Here is a 16277-nt window from a genome sequence, read left to right as displayed (position 1 = left end):
TCACGAAAGCTTATGCTCTAATAAATTTGTTAGTCTCTAAGGTGCCACAAGTACTCCTTTTCTTTTTGCGAATACAGACTAACACGGCTGCTACTCTGAAACCTGTCATTACTTTGTCTTGGTTACGTGCATTTCTCATTTGGATATGTTGTCCAGCTTTGAGAGTCAAAAGCTGATACCCATACCTTACAAATGAACCTGCCTGCACGTAGTTGTGGAATGTAGATTACTCTAGGAGGAAAATTTCCCACTGTCCTAGAAAAGAACCAAAAGGCATCCCAAACAAAACATCCTAAATAAGCCATTGGTCATGGTTACCCAACTTTTTTCTTAAGTGATAAACTGATAACTGTCTCCTCCACATGAACCTGTATTGGCACTGGGTCATAATTTTTTCCTTTCCTCTGTCTGGTTTCTCATGTTTTCCTATCTGTAGGTTTTTTTTCTCCCCCCACTCTGTGTATTTATTGCTTTTTTCCTTTTTGCTCCTCCTCATTCTCCCAAGTCTACAGAACAGGCTGTTGCTCAGGGCAGGTCACTATTAGTAGCTTTCTGGAGGTTGGCTGTGTTTGATTTTATGACTGAACACAGTGCAACAGGAGAACAAAGACCTTGGGCCAGCAAGCTACTAATAGAACTTGTACACCTCTGCGGCTTCACAATCTGCTTCATTGAGGACAAGTGCAGGAGTAAGAGCTGCCGTTGATGACTTTTAAGGGAATCACTCACGGCTTTATGTGCATATCTGGATTACGGGTTTGACTGGATTTGAGCTATGAAGTTTCCACCACTCTCCTATTTCTCTCCTCTGCTTCACACTACCAGGAAATAGTCTGACATGCCCGAAGCTTGGATAGTCAGCATAGTGGGCTCACAATTTAACTTACCTTGAAAATAGTGGGAGATCTTTTTTCAGCTGTTACTTCCATTGGAGCCACATCTTCATTCTTAATCACACTGGTCGGCATAAGTGGAGTTATCAAGGCACTAGGGAGAATATTTACTTTATCCAAGTTACAGCCAGTGGCTGCCACTGCTGCAAAACACAAAGAGTTGATAAAATGTTATCCTGCATTATAGCCTGTAAAATCAATGTACTGATTCCTTAGTTGCAGACTACTGGGGAGATGGTGGCTCTTTTCCAGTGCAGTTTTGCTGGGATGCTATAAACTTTCCTTCTCACAAGAGATGGCATACTAAAAGGAGAGAGATCACTATAAAAATCAGAAACCTTGAAACAATCTTGGAACACACATTGAACCCGATAAATCAAACAACTGTAGTGTCAGATAAACAGAATTTTAAACAAACAGCAATGCTATACTTTGCATTTCACGCAAGAGTACATTTCTAGACCAGCATACCCATACTTAAATTGTCTAAATTACAAACTTCTAGGCTCAAGAAATGATTTTCCAGATTGCAATAACTTAACTGTATTGCATTTGAGATTGCAATATGAAACAATCTGGTTTCAGGATATGTTTTCACAATGGCAAGTTCACAAAGCAGTTTGGTTAAGTCTTCATTGGGATGAAGCACTACAAAACAAAAATCTTGACTCAATCTGTATGTCAGCTTTATGATGCAGTATGCAAGTAAGATCCAACTTTGTTGTCTAAATGTTTCTAAACTTAGACGGCAGCTTCTTGAGGAATGAAATTTTTTCAATCCTAAATCCTTTCTAATCTAGTTGCAAATTGTGCCTAACACCAACTGATAGTTTTGGATGTGAATAAAAGGGAATTACTTAATTTCAAAAGTTTGCTGAAACTGCAAGTCTCAGACCAAGAAGTAAAATATATAAAGCCTAAATTCAATGAAGTGCTAATCTTTTTATCAAAGGGCTGTTATCTTTTGCATTTCTTATCATCCCAGACCCTAAATCAAGGCTATGAAACAATTTTCCTGTTTGTAATGTACACACAGCACGATACTGACTACGAAGAGCCTCTGCAAAGTGCCCTGGACAATGCTTTCATGTCCTACTCCATGTTCCTAGTACACTTACTCTGCAAAAGATCAGAGGTTCTCTCCCAAAAGAACATTTTGTATCTTGAATAATAAATCCTCAGCCACTAGTTAAAAATAGTGTACAAATAGCCAAATAAGTTCTCCTCCTTCTTCCGTCTGCTCAGTTTTGGAATGTCTCCGGAAATTTAAACCACAGGATTTACATATTGGCCAGTTAGCAAGGAATACGGTTTAAGTGAGACAAAAGTTTCAAAACATTATTTTCATCTCAGAATAGCTGTGTGTTTTGGCCAATTTGATAGTGATATAGCATTTAAACATAACTATCTGTGATCAGGATTTCTTTAATGATATAAAGGCAGGATTTAGAAACTGTTATCTTTCAACTTTAGTCTAGTGCTTCTCAGGAACAATGAAAAGTTCTTAATTCATTTTTGAAGAAATGGCAGATCAACAACCATGTTAGTACAAGGTAATTCTAAATCCCAATGATGTATGGGTTAAACACAAACAATGGTATGTTGGTTCACAATCAAAGGTATATTTCTTGAACTTTTCAACAAAATTTGGCTGGGAGATTGAAAACCAACAGAAGAAATTGGGAGCACTTAGAAAAAGTAGTAAAATATCACAAAATTTCTTTATGCTTAGCTCCAGTATTTCTTTAAATTTGTACTCTCTCAACCAATACTGCACTATTTAGGTAGTTATGTAGCACAGTATCTGGAGACTGACACCATCACCAACAATTTCAGAATAAATTTAGTATTATAGAGGCAATGTCAGATATAGAGCAGTTCTTTAACCAGAGTCCCAAATCTTGTGGGTCCACACACATGAACACCCTTTCCAAGTTTTAAAGGATGCCCCAAGATTAAACTCTAGTTATATTTTGAAAGTTGGTCTTCTGCACAGCACTGACATGGGTCAGAACTCCAGCATTCTTTGAAAATGTTAGAACTGTGGATTTGATGTTTTTCTTTTTCAATAAATGGAAAGGTTAACTTTGGAATGGAAAGAATCCCATGAGTAATGTGCATAAATATCTGTGAGAAACAGTAAAGCATTCAGTGATGAGCATGGCAAAGCCTGGTAGCTAGTTATATAACATTATGTGTAAAGCTCAGTGGATTTGTCCCTGACTGCATCAGCCCACTCCATTTGGCAGGGATGCCACTTACAGAGAACAATAACTGCAAAGATTAGTAGCAAGTAAGAGGATTTAAATAGCCAGGATACATCACAAAGGGGCAAGAGAAGGATATAAATAAAAATCATGGACTCAGTGAATTGACATGTTCAAGACATTAATGGGCACTTGGATTTATGAGAAAGTTTTTTCTCAGGTCCTTTGCATTGAGAGCGCAATAAAGATATTTTGCATAAGTAGTGGGTTAATGATTTAACAGAGGAAGAATGTTTAACAACCTCAGTAGAAGAAAGTATGATGTTGCTACTTTTTATAATATAAATACACATTGCATAGGATTGCTGTCCGCAGATTATGTAACTTCAGGGCCTTTGCCCCTTCCTGCCCTAAAACAAAGTTTACCCATCCCATCTACGGTATCAAGCTTCTGTATGTAACCACAATGAATACATCCGTACTAGGACTTTTTGTATTGTTTGTATCGCAATGGTGGAAGTGTTAGTTTAAACTGGGTGCAGGTGTTTTTTCCACTACGTCATCACCCTTCTCAATGTAGGGTGACAATGACAGCACCCCATGTACACAAACAATTCGGCAACCATTTCTTCAAGTCATTTGTACCATTCCCTGTAACTGATGTGCAATGCATTCTGGGGTGATCCAGTCTGAATGCTACCTAGATGCAGACAACAGCTCTGGACTACAGAGAAGAATCCTGAGTTGGAAGTGGGTTTTAGGGTCTATAAACCAATAACCCCAGAAAGGGGTTAATGGACTACGTTGGGCGTAGTGCTGAATTACAACTGCTTAAGCTGTCAATCAAATTCAGTAAGGATAGGATTACGGTCAAGGACTAAGAACTCAAAGGAAAAGTAGCTTCAATCCAGGGCTGCTCAAACTACAGAAAATGCAACCCTCCCTCAGGGCTGGAGGAACCTGAATAGCTAGGGCCTGAGACAGCCAAACTGAGAGGAAATTTGATTGCTGATAGGAAACACCCAGATCAAGTGAGTCAAACGCTTTTGAAGAGCCCCTGGAGAGGTGAACTTCTTGGGGGTTGGGGTTTTTTTGTTTATTTCTCATGCCTTAGACAGCTGTGTGTTATTTAGGGATGGCCCAGTTTATGAAATAGTTTGCACATCACCTCCATATTGGTGCACATAACAAAATTCATGTGGCGGAGGGGTTCGGAGTGTGGAGGGAGCTCAGGGCTGGGGCAGAGGGTTAGGGTGTTGGGGGTCAGGACTCCAGTTGGGGGTGTGGGCTCTGGGGTGGGGCCAGGGAGGAGGAGTTTGGGGTGTAGGCTACCCCAGGGCTACAGTGGGGAGAGAGGACTACCCCCCTGGCCGCAGCACATCCAGGACTGGGCTGGGGCTGGCGGGGAGAGGTGACTCTCCCCGCTAAAGCAGATCCAGGGCTGGGGGAGAGGCATCTCTGCCCACCGGAGCCCTGAGCGCCTGTGCAGCGCTTAATAGGCTGCTGCGCAGCTTAGAGAAAAGTTAGCCGTAGGTGATGAATTAGACATTTTTTTGGCTCCTCTCTCTCTCTTGTGGAGCAAGAACAAAAAAACCTGGAATTATAGAAACGTAGGACTGGAAGGGACCTCAATAGATCATCTAGTCTAGTCCCCTGCACTGAGGCACGACTAAGTATTTTCTAGATCATTCCTAACAGGTGTTTGTCTAACTTATTCTTAAAAACCTCTAATGACAATGATTTCCCAACCTCCCTAGGTAAACTGTTTCAGTGCTTAACTACCCTGATAGTTAGGAAGTATTTCCTAATGTCTAACCTAAATTTCTCTTGCTGCAATTTAAGACCATTTATTGTCCTGTCCTCAGTGGTTAAGGAGAACAATTTATCACCCTTCTCTTTATAAAAACCTTTTACATACTTGAAGACTATCATCATGTCCCCACTCAGTCTTCTCTTCTCCAGACTAAACAAACCCAATTTTTTCAATTTTTCCTTGTAGGTCATGTTTTCCAGACCTTTAGTCATTTTTGTTGCTCTCTTCTGGACTTTCTCCAATCAGTCCACATCTTTCCTGAAGTGTGTTACCCAGAAGAGGACACAGTACTCCATTTGAAGCCTTATCAGAGCTGAGTACAGCAGAAGAATTACTTTGTGTCTCGCTTACAACACTCCTGTTAATACAGCCTAGAATGATGTTTGCTTTTATTTTATTTTTTTTGCAACAGCATTATGTTGTTGACTCATATTTAGTTTGTGATCCACAGTAACACCCGGATCCTTTTCTACAGTCCTCTTTCCAATTTGTGCAACTGATTATTCCTTCCTAAGTATAGTACTCTGCATTTGTTGTTATTGAATTTCATCCTAATTCAGACCATTTCTTTAGTTAAGTTCATTTTGAATTCTACTCCTGTCCTTCAAAGCACTTGCAACCCTCCCAGCTTAGTATCATCAGTGAACTTTATCTCTATGTCATTATGCAAATCATTATGAAGATAATGAATAGAACCGGACCCATGACAGAGCCCTGCGGTACCCCACTCACTATGCTCTTCTAGCTTGATAGTCAACCACTGACAACTACTTTCCAACCAGTTGTGCACTCATCTTATAGTAGGCTGTATCATCAAGGCTGTATTTCTCTAGATTGTTTATGAGAAGGTAAGACAGTAACAAAAGCCTCACTAAAGTTGAGATATGACATCTACTACTTCCTCCTCAACAACAAAGCTTGTTCCCTGTCAAAGGAGGATATTAGGTTGGTTTGACATGATTTGTTCTTGTCAAATCCATGTTGACTGTTACTTACTACCTTATTTTCTTCTAGGTGCTTATAAAAAGATTGTTTGATTATCTGCTACATTATCTTTCTGTATACCGAACTTAAGCTGCCTGGTCTATAATTTCCTGGGTTGTCTTTATTCCCCTTTTTATAGATAGATATTATATTTGTCCCTTATCCAGTCGGCTGGGATCTCTCCTGTCCTCCAGGAGTTCTCAAAAATAATCACTAATGGCTCACAGATCTCTTGAACCAATTCCTTAAGTATTCTAGGATATATTTCATCAGACTGTCAACTTGAAGACATCTAACTTATCTAAGGGCAGGTCTATAGGAGAAGTGCTACATTTGCGCAACTGCAGCAGGTCTAGTGAAGACGCTCTATGCGGATGGACTCTCCTGTTGGTATAATTACTCTGCCTCCACGAGAGGCGGAAGCTATGTCAGGCGGGAGAGCGCCTCCCGGTGATATAGCGCCAGTATGGACAGCACTTAGGTCTCTAACTCGCATTGCTCAGGGGGGTGGCTTTTTTCACATCCCTGAGCAAAGTAAATTAGATTGATGAAAGCAATAGTGTAGACTTCCCTAAATAATTCTTAATTTGTTCTTTTCCAATTTTAATCTGAGACCTTACCCCATTTACACTGATGTTCACTATGTTAGACATCCTATCATTGCTAACGTTTTTGGCAAAAACTGAAACAAAAAAAAAAGCATTTAACACTTCAGCCACTGCTGTGTTTTCTGTTATTGTCTTTCTCTCCTCACTGAGTAATGGGCCTACTGTGTCCTGAATCATCCGCATGCTTCTTATATATTTGTGAAATATTTTCTTATTACCCTTTACATTCCTAACTAGTTTAATCTAATTTTTGCCTTGACCTTTCTCATTTTGTTACTGCATGCTTGCGTTGCTTTTTTGTATTCAACCTTCATAATTTGACCTAGTTTCCACTTTTTGTATGACCCTGAGTTTCAATGTTGTTGACGATCTCCTGGTTAAGCCAGGGTGGTCTCTTGCCATAATTCTTATCTTTCCAATGCAGTAGGATAGTTTGCTCTTGTGCCCTTAATAGTGTCTCTTTAAAAAACTGCCAACTCTCTTGAACTCTTTTTTCCCCTTAGAATTGCTTCTCACGGGATCTTACCTACCAATGCCCTGAGTTTGCTAAAGCCTGCCTTCTTTAAGTCCACTGTCTGTATTCAGTTTTCCTTCCTATTATTCCTTAGAATCATGAACTCTACCGTTTCATGATCATTTTCAGCCAAGCTGCCTTCCACTTTCAAATTTTCAATCAGATCCTGATTGTCAAAAGGTTCTTCAAAGTCTTTCCCTACATTTTCCCTGCAAGTTTAAACCCCATTACATATTGTTCTATCCTTGCTGATTGGTCAAAAGGGTCCATTTGGTTTCTAGGCACATCAACTGCCAAGGCTCAAATGTAAAACTATTAACTTTAAATATCAGCTTTGTAATTTTAACCTGGAGCTATGAATTCCTATCAAACTTGTGATCACATTGTTTAATCTGCTCTCCTTTCAAACTGTCTTCATCAGAGCAGGTTACGGAAATTTCCATTAACCTTGGCACACCAGTTTTAATAAATGAATAAGAAATGTCCCCCCCACTTTACTATGTTCCAATTCGTACAATTTAAATACACCTCCCACTTCAAAACTGGGGAATTTTGCAGTTGTATCTCGTGAGCCAAGTGAAGCAAACGTCCCAATTAAGCAGTATTAATCACACAACAGACATTGGAGGGAATGAGTGAAGAATATTAGAAATAATAAGTATTCTCAACTTCCCCAGTGAAACCAGATATAAAAGCTCTGCTAGGCCACTACAGAACAGCCCCCACTCAGCTTACAATATGGTCACTATGTAACTTCAGCCCCAAGGTAACATTCAAAGCTAGAACATTAAGAGAGGATTGATGTTAAACCTAGTTCTTCTTACGTATGTCTACACTATGAAATTAGGTCAATTTTATAGAAGTCGATTTGTAGAAGTCGATTTTACAGTCGATTGCATATGTCCACACTAAACGCATTAAGTCGGCGGAGTGTGTCTTCACTACCGTGGCTAGCATCGACTTATGGAGCGGTGCACTGTGGGTAACTATCGCACAGTTCCCGCAGTAAGTCGCCCATTGGAATACTGGGTTAAGCTCCCAATGCCTGATGGGGCAAAAACATTGTTGCGGGTGGTTTTGGGTACATGTTGTCAGTCACCCCTCCCTCCGTGAAAGCAACGGCAGACAATCGTTTCAAGTCTTTTTTCCATGCAGACGCCATACCACAGCAAGCATGGAGCCCACTCAGCTCAGCTCACTGTCACCGCTGCCGTTGTGTCCAGGGTGCTGCTGTCAGCAGACGATGCAGTATGACTGCTAACAGTCATCATCCACTGCTTCCGCTGCCACTCTGCTCTCTTGCTCTTGTAAATGAGCTCAGTCTCAATAGCAAATTTCTCCATGTTGTCGTCATCCACCGCTTCTGCTGCAACTCTGCTCTCCTGGTGTCATGAATCCACCTCGCAGGTCCTCTCATCGTTCTGTATAAATATCTATTCTTGTGGCGTCCATCATCATCCACCACTTCCGCTGCAACTCTGCTCTCCTACAGACGCAAGTGCGGCAAGTATGGAGCCCGCTCAGCTCACTGCTGCTGTTGTGAGCATTGTAAACATCTTGCACATTATCCTGAAGTATATCCAGAACCGGGCTAAGAGACGCCAGCGTGAGGACAATTTTGATGAGGACATAGACAAAGACGTTCCTGAAAGCATGGGCTGTGACAATTGGGACATCATGGTGGCAGTGGGGTGGGTTGATACAGTGGAACGCCAATTCTGGGCCCGGCAAACAAGCACAGACTGGAGGGACCACATAGTATTGCAGGTATGGGATGATTCACAGTGGCTGCAAAATTTTTGCATGCGTAAGGCCACTTTCCTGGAGCTCTGTGAGTTGCTTTCCCCCGCCCTGAAGCGCAGGAATACCAAGATTACCAAGCTGCCCTGATAGTTGAGAAGCGAGTGGCGATAGCCCTGTGGAAGCTTGCTACACCGGACTGCTACCGGTCAGTCGGAAATCAATTTGGAGTGGGCAAATCTACTGTGGGGGCTGCTGCGATCCAAGTAGCCAATGCAATCATTGATGTTCTGTTACCAAGGGTAGTGACTCTGGGAAATGTGCAGGTCATAGTGGATGGCTTTGCTGCAATGGGTTTCCCTAACTGTGGTGGGGTGATAGACGGAACGCATATCCCTATCTTGGCACCAGACCACCTTGCCAACCAGTACGTAAACCACAGGGGGTACTTCTCAATGGTGCTGCAAGCACAGGTGGATCACAAGGGATGTTTCACCGCCATCAGTGTGGGATGGCCGGGAAAGGTGCACGACGCTTGCATCTTTAGGAACTCCAGGCTGTTTGAGCAGCTGCGAGAAGGGACTTACTTCCCAGACCAGAAAATTACCATTGGGGATGCTGAAATGCCAATAGTTATCCTTGGGGACCCAGCCTAGTCCTTGTTCCCATGGTTCATGAAGCCATACACAGGCAGCCTGGACAGTAGTAAGGAGCAGTTCAACTATAGGCTGAGCAAATGCAGAATGGTGGTAGTGCCTTTGGACGTTTAAAAGCTCGCTGGAGCTGTTTGCTGATTAGGTTAGACCTCAGCACAACCAACATTCCCATTATTATTGCTGCTTGCTGTGTGTTCCATAATATCTGAGAGAGTAAGGGGGAGACGTTTATGGTGAAGTGGGAGGTTGAGGCAAATTGCCTGGCGTCCGATTTTGAGCAGCCAGACACCAGGGCGATTAGAAGAGCACAGCAAGGCGCGCTGCACATCAGAGAGGCTTTGAAAACCAGTTTCATGACTGGCCAGGCTTTGGTGTGACAGTTGTGTGTATTTCTGCTTGATGCAAACCAGCTCCCTTTGTTAATTTTAATTCCCTGTAAGCCAATCACCCTCCCCACTTTGAAATAAAGTTACTATTGTTTTAAAACCATGCATTCATTCTTTATTAATTAAATAAAAGGGAGATAACTGATAAGGTAGCCCGGATGGGGTGGGGTGGGGGAGGATGGAAGGATAAGGCCACATTGCTTATTGTAGCCACACTACAAATCAAACTTTTTGAATGACAGCCTTCTGTTGCTTGGGCCATCCTCTGGAGTGGAGTGGCTGGGTGCCTGGAGCATCCCCCCCGCCACGTTCTTGGGCATCTGCGTGAGGAGGATATGGAACTTGGGGAGGAGGTCAGGCGGTTGTACAATGGATGCAGCGCAGGTGTGTGCTCTTGTTGGCTTTCCTAAGCTGCACCAGATGCTTCATCATGTTGGTTTGCTCCCACATTAGCCTTAGCATCGCCTCCTGCCTCTGTTCTTCACGCTCACTTAATGCTTTCCTAGCCTCTAACACTGAATGCCTCCATGCATTCAGCTGTGCCCTATCAGTGCGGAAGGATTGCATAAGCTCGGAAAACATGTCATTGCAAGTGTGTTTTTTTTGCCTTCTAATCTGCGATAACTTCAGGGACGGAGATGATGGGGGAGCCTAGAAACAGTTGCACCTGGGGGGAGGTAAAAAGGGAGAATAAAATTTAAGATGATACAGTTCTGAGAAAAAAAGGGAGACTCTTGCACAGTGAATCAAGCAATTCACAGCAGACAGCACATGTGCTTTAGGTACAAGGTCGCATTTTGCCTTTTATATTGAGCGCCTGCCGGTATGGTGACACATCACAAACAGCTGGGCAACAGAATTCGGTTTCCATGCAGCCACGGTAAGTCAAAGGGTACGGGGGGTTGGCTTCTTACACATAACAGGTGGGAATGATTTCAAACTGCAGTGCCATCCTTTCCTATAGCAAGCAATGCGTTGGGTTTCACATTTAAAAGGAGGGGCTGCGGTTTTCAGGTGGATGTCAGCACACACCTCCCCGCACTCCACCGCGTGGCTATTCTCCGGGATGATCCCTTTTAGCCAAGCACAAACAGCCAAGCCTGAACGGGGTCCTTTTACTGTTCCCTTACAAAAATTCCCCTGTTTTAACTAGGTGACCATGAATGATATCACTCTCCTGAGGCTAACACAGAAAGACATAGACCAAATGTTGCTTGAATGCGACCAAAACACAGGACCATTCGCTGCCATGCTTTGTGCTGCAATGATTCCAGGATATTTTCAGAGTACCTCCAGGAGAGCTTCATGGAGATGTCCCTGGAGGATTCCCACTCCATCCCCAGACATGTGAACAGACTTTTCCAATAGCTATACTGGCCGTGAATGCATCCCAATTCTTCAGGGCAAATCAAACATTAAAAACTATGGCTTTTAAACTCTGTACTGTAGTTACAAACGTGCACTCACCAGAGGTGCCTTCTCCAGCTTCAGGGTTGGGGATCCTGCCTTCGGAGGGTATTGGCTCCAGCGTGATGAAAAAGTCCTGGCTGCCAGGAAGAATGGATTCACCCCTTGCCTGCTGTGCATTCTCCTCCTCCTCCTCATCCACAAAATCCTCCTCCCTGTTGCATGAGACTCCCCCCTTGCAGGTGTCCATGGACAGTGGTGGGGTAGTGGTAGGGTCCCCTCCTATAATGGCATGCAGCTGATCATAGAAGCGGCATGTATGGGGCTCTGACCCGGAGTGACCGTTTGTCTCCTTTGTCTTTTGGTAGGCTTGCCTCAGCTCCTTAACTTTCATGTGGCATTGCTGTGTGTCTCTGTTGTAGCCTCTCTCCAATATGCCCTGTGACATTTTGGCAAATATATTTGCATTTCTTCTTTTTGATTGGAGTTCTGCCTGCACAGATGCTTCTCCCCATATAGCAATCAGATCCAGTGTCTCCCTTTCAGTCCATGCTGCAGCTTGTTTGCAATTCTGGGGGGACTGCATGGTCACCTGTGCTGCTGAGTTTGCCACGCTGACCAAAAATGGAAATGAAATTCAAAAGTTCCCAGGGCTTTTCCTGTGTACCTGGCTAGTGCATCAGAGTTCAAAGTGCTGTCCAGAGCAGTCACAATGGAGCACTCTAGGATAGCTCCCAGAGGCCAATATTGTCGATTTGTGTCTGCACTACCCCAAATTCGACCCAGCTACTCTCCTCACCGGGGAGAAGTACAGAAGCTGATTTTAAGAGCCCTTTAAATAGACAGAATGGGGTTGGCTGTATGGACGCATTCATTTTAAAATAGACCTAACATGGCTAAATTTGACCAAACCCTGTAGTGTAGACCAGGCTTTAGTCTTTTAAACTTTATCTTGCATAAATTAATTCTCTTATATTTTCTAAATTCCCTGTAATAATTCCCATGTTAAGCGTATAAGTGACAGAAACTTCATTTTCTCTCACCCTCATCCCTTGGAAGCCTATTAAAGAAAGAGTGGAACACAGGGCCATCTAAAGGAAGAGTCCAGATGGATTTTTTAAAACTTCTGAATGGTTTTTGCTCTATACTAATCTGTGTTTATTTATATATATAAAAACACTGTAGTTGTAAGGTGAAGTCTTCAAAGTCAGAAAAGAAAAAAAGTTATATGCATACAATCTAATGATATAATCACAAACTATTTCTATGGGACGCCTAGCTCCTTCAGTGTACAATCTGGACAGGAATGATGGAGGAAGTTATAGCTCACTCATTAACAACATTGATAAGAATCAATTTAGTACCTTTTATAGCCTCTTCAAAAGAACAAGGCTGTGCTGGGCTGGAGATTTCTTTCTTCACATTAATATTCAGAGTACCAGCTGTTGAGACAAAAGACATTGCTGAATGTCAGGTATGTTGAAAGCATTCTCACAAGAAATGGCAACTTACTTTACAGTAACTGTGGTTCTTCAAGAGGTTTTACCCATATATATTCCACTTTTGGTGTACAAGTTCTCAATGCACTTGAGTTCAGATTCTTTTGGCCATTGATGTCCATTGCAGGCCATACTGGCACCCTGAGTATCTTACTGCCTCTAATTGAAGGCATAAAGGGCAGGCTACCCCAATTACCTCTCCATTCCTTCACCAATATAGAACCCATAACTCTTCTGTCTCCTTGGTAGCACGGAAAGAGGGCAGGTTATGGAATAGATATGGACAACACATCTCAAAGAGCCAAAGTTACAGTTTGGTAAATAATTGTTTCTTCTTTGAGTGCTTGTCCATATATATTCCACTATTGGAGACTCAATCAATAACCTAGATGACAAAGGAGGTGGGTGCGAAGAATCTACCTAAAAAAATTATTCCAAGAAAGCCCTACCAAAATGAGCCTCAGATCTTGACGCTTCCACTGTGTAGTTATGCTGAATAAACATATGCATCGAACACCACACAGCTACCTACATGTCTCTCTAATTTTTCTCTACCTCGTCCTGATTGTGCTTCACACTCCCACTCACCAAGTCTCTCTCTCTCTCAGACCAGGTGCCCTCTTTTAAAAGGTCAGCTGGGGTTAGTGGACCAGTCACAGGTGCACTGGCCCTGCTCTCACTTAAAGTGTCAATGTCACCATGTGACATACCCTCATAAGACTTTTAAAAAAAATGTAGCAACTGTATGGTGTGAAAAATGTGAAATACACATGAACTGATGAGCAGAAAGTTGAGATGCATACTAGGACCTGTTCCAGAGTAGCAGCCGTGTTAGTCTGTATTCGCAAAAAGAAAAGGAGTACTTGTGGCACCTTAGAGACTAACAAATTTATTTATTTTATTAAATTAAATTGTTAGTCTCTAAGGTGCCACAAGTACTCCTTTTCTTTATACTAGGATCTGTCCATCTCTGAGATACCACATTTGGCTGGGGAGGCAATTGCACTGGAGGTTGGATGGAGATATTCTTCTGGTCCGAGAACCAGAATTGCCTCAGCTATGCCTGAACTGCCATGACTATTCTGGCTGAATCCTGCCTGAGCTTCACAAAAACTTTTGGGATCAACAGAATTGGAAGGTAACCATACATCAATCCCCGGGAGCAGGGGATCAGAAATGTATCAGACAGGTATGCCAGACTTGGTGGTCCTCTGGAGCAGAACTTTTGACACTTGTTTTCTTTGGTGGCAAAGAGGTCTACGAGTGGATGACCCCACTTAAGGAATGTCTTGGATTTTAGTGTCCTTCACTGACCATTCATGGGCACTTGCAAATAGTCTGCTGAGATCTGACAGCATATTCTGTAATCCTGGTAAGTATTTCTGTCAGACACATACAGAAATTCCATAGATGTACAGATTCATGACAAAGAATCTGCTCCCCCATGTTTGTTTATATAAAACATTACTGAAGTGTTGTCTGTCAGGAATTGACTTATTCAACCTTTTAGAACTCAGAGGAAAATCGTGCATGCCCGATGAATAGCCCTTAGCTACAAGATATTTATGTGAAGCCAGGCTTCCTGAGGTGTCCATATGCCCCATCTGAAGATTGTCTATGTGGACTTCCCACCCCAATGTGAAGGCATCTATCACCAATGTCTTTGATGGTAATTGTGGAGAGGACACTTACAAACTTTGAGAGTCTTTCCACCAGCCTAATGACAAGAGGATTTCTGGGGGAACGTGCACTGACATATCCAAAACTGCTTGTCGGATATTCAGACTTCAACCACCCTTGTATGCAAAGGTGATGAAGTCTGGCAAGCTCACCTATGTATGTGTAGGAGGTTGCGTGTCCCAAAAGTCAGAAAAATTCTTACACTGGTTTTGGGATTAATTTGTAGGTGGGTGGATAGATCTACCATATCTTAGAATCCTTGTTGGAACAAATGGGCCGTTGCTGGAATCCAAAACCACACCTATAACAACTTTTGAGTAGGAGTTCGTACTGACTTCTCTGATTACTTAGTCTCAGGAAGGCAAGGAGTTGCAGAGTCAGTTACCTGTTGATACGACTTCCTGCAAATGAGCCAGTCATGTAAACATGGATGAATCTGAACTCCTTGTTTCTTGACATAAGCCAGATATTTCATGAATATTCTCCGTGCTGTCAATAGACTGAATAGTAGCACCCTGTACTGGTAGTGGGACTTCATCCATCATACCTGCAGGAAGTGCTATAGGTAAATAAGCAACCTGAAGGTTGAGAGCTGCATACAAAGTTGCGTAGATCTAGGGTTGGAATAATAAAAGCCAGAGCTACCATCCTGAACTTAAGCTTGCAAATTAAGGTGTTCAGTTGTCTCAGATCTAGAATAGGGCGCCAGCCCATTTCTTTTGGGGAATCAAAGTCATGAAAGCAAAATCCCTTCCCCTTGTGTTTTAGAGGAAATTCTTCAACTTCTCTAAGATTGAGAAGTGATTGTACCTCGCAATATGACATGTTCATGTGAGGGGGTCCCTGAAAAGGATGGGGAAGGTGTGTGTGTGGGAAGTTAGGGAGGATCTGTAACTGGATGGAATAGCCTCACTACAGGATTTCCAGGATCCAATCATCCATAGTGATGATGCTCCAGAGCTAAATTCCCTCTAAGCTGCATGGCTGCGCAGCAGGCTATCAAGGGCTGCGCAGACAAGGAGAGGTGCCTCTCCCCCAGCCCCAGTGCTGCCGAGGCCAGAGAGAGGTGCATCTCCCCCAACCCCGGGCTGCTGTGGCGAGAGAGGGCTGGGGGGAGTCTTCTCTCCCCGTCACAGCCCTGGGGCAGCCTGCACCCCAAACCCGCAATCCCTGGCCCCACCCCAGAGCCCTCACCCCCTACACCTCAACTCTCTGGCCCTGAGTCCCCTCCCAGAACCCAAACCCTTCATCCCCAGTCCCACCCCAGAGCCTGCACCCCCAGCCAGAGCCCTCACCCCCCACACTCCAACCCTCTGCCCCAGCTCTGAATCCCCTCCCACACTCCGAACCCGTGGGCCCCACTCCCGCCACACACCACCTCCATATTGGTTCAGATAACAAAATTAATTCTGTACATGGATGTAAAATATTAGAGGGTACATTGCTCCAGACCCCAAGAACATGAAATATATGATCCCTAAAATGAAGGGAACAAATAGGAAAAGCCAACAGAATTTGTACATTACTCCTGACCAAAAGTCAAATCTACTGCTTTAATGATGATGAATGCTGAAGCACAGACATGGTAGTGCATGCAGATGACTTCCTCGTGTGGAATATTTCATGCTTTCTGAGGGATTCAGGTTGCCTAAATTGGGTATAGAATGATTTCCTTTACTGTTGTTGAGGCTCATAGAGCTTCCACTTTCATGCAGCAGTCTGGACTCCTAAAGAACTCAGCGTGGCCAGAAAGTCCTTCAGAGAGTGCGAAGTTTTGTCTGTTTTTATACTGAAAGGTTCACATCCCTCAAAAGGAAAAGCCTCAGTTTTAACTCTTTAGGGGTCACTGATGACTGGGGCACATCTCCTAGTAGCAACTGAGGTAGTCAT

At 43.1% G+C, this 16277-nt stretch overlaps 1 protein-coding gene across 7 annotated transcripts in view; it reads right to left on the bottom strand.

Moving 5' to 3' along the window:
* Nucleotides 1-16277, bottom strand: part of NFAT5 (nuclear factor of activated T cells 5) — a 162069-nt gene that overhangs the window by 20336 nt on the left and 125456 nt on the right. For all 7 annotated transcript variants that reach the window (XM_043495159.1, XM_043495160.1, XM_038368777.2 and 4 more), the window contains 2 exons: nucleotides 12573-12650; nucleotides 888-1036 (listed from right to left, as the gene is read on the bottom strand). In XM_043495159.1, the coding sequence (XP_043351094.1) occupies nucleotides 888-1036; nucleotides 12573-12650 (227 nt within the window). The remainder of the gene's footprint in view (nucleotides 1-887; nucleotides 1037-12572; nucleotides 12651-16277) is intronic.

This window comes from Dermochelys coriacea, chromosome 12 (assembly GCF_009764565.3).
Source record: "Dermochelys coriacea isolate rDerCor1 chromosome 12, rDerCor1.pri.v4, whole genome shotgun sequence".
Taxonomy (NCBI): domain Eukaryota; kingdom Metazoa; phylum Chordata; order Testudines; family Dermochelyidae; genus Dermochelys; species Dermochelys coriacea.
The sequence above is the reverse complement of the archived record's forward strand: the minus strand, read 5'-3'. Positions and strand labels throughout refer to the sequence as shown.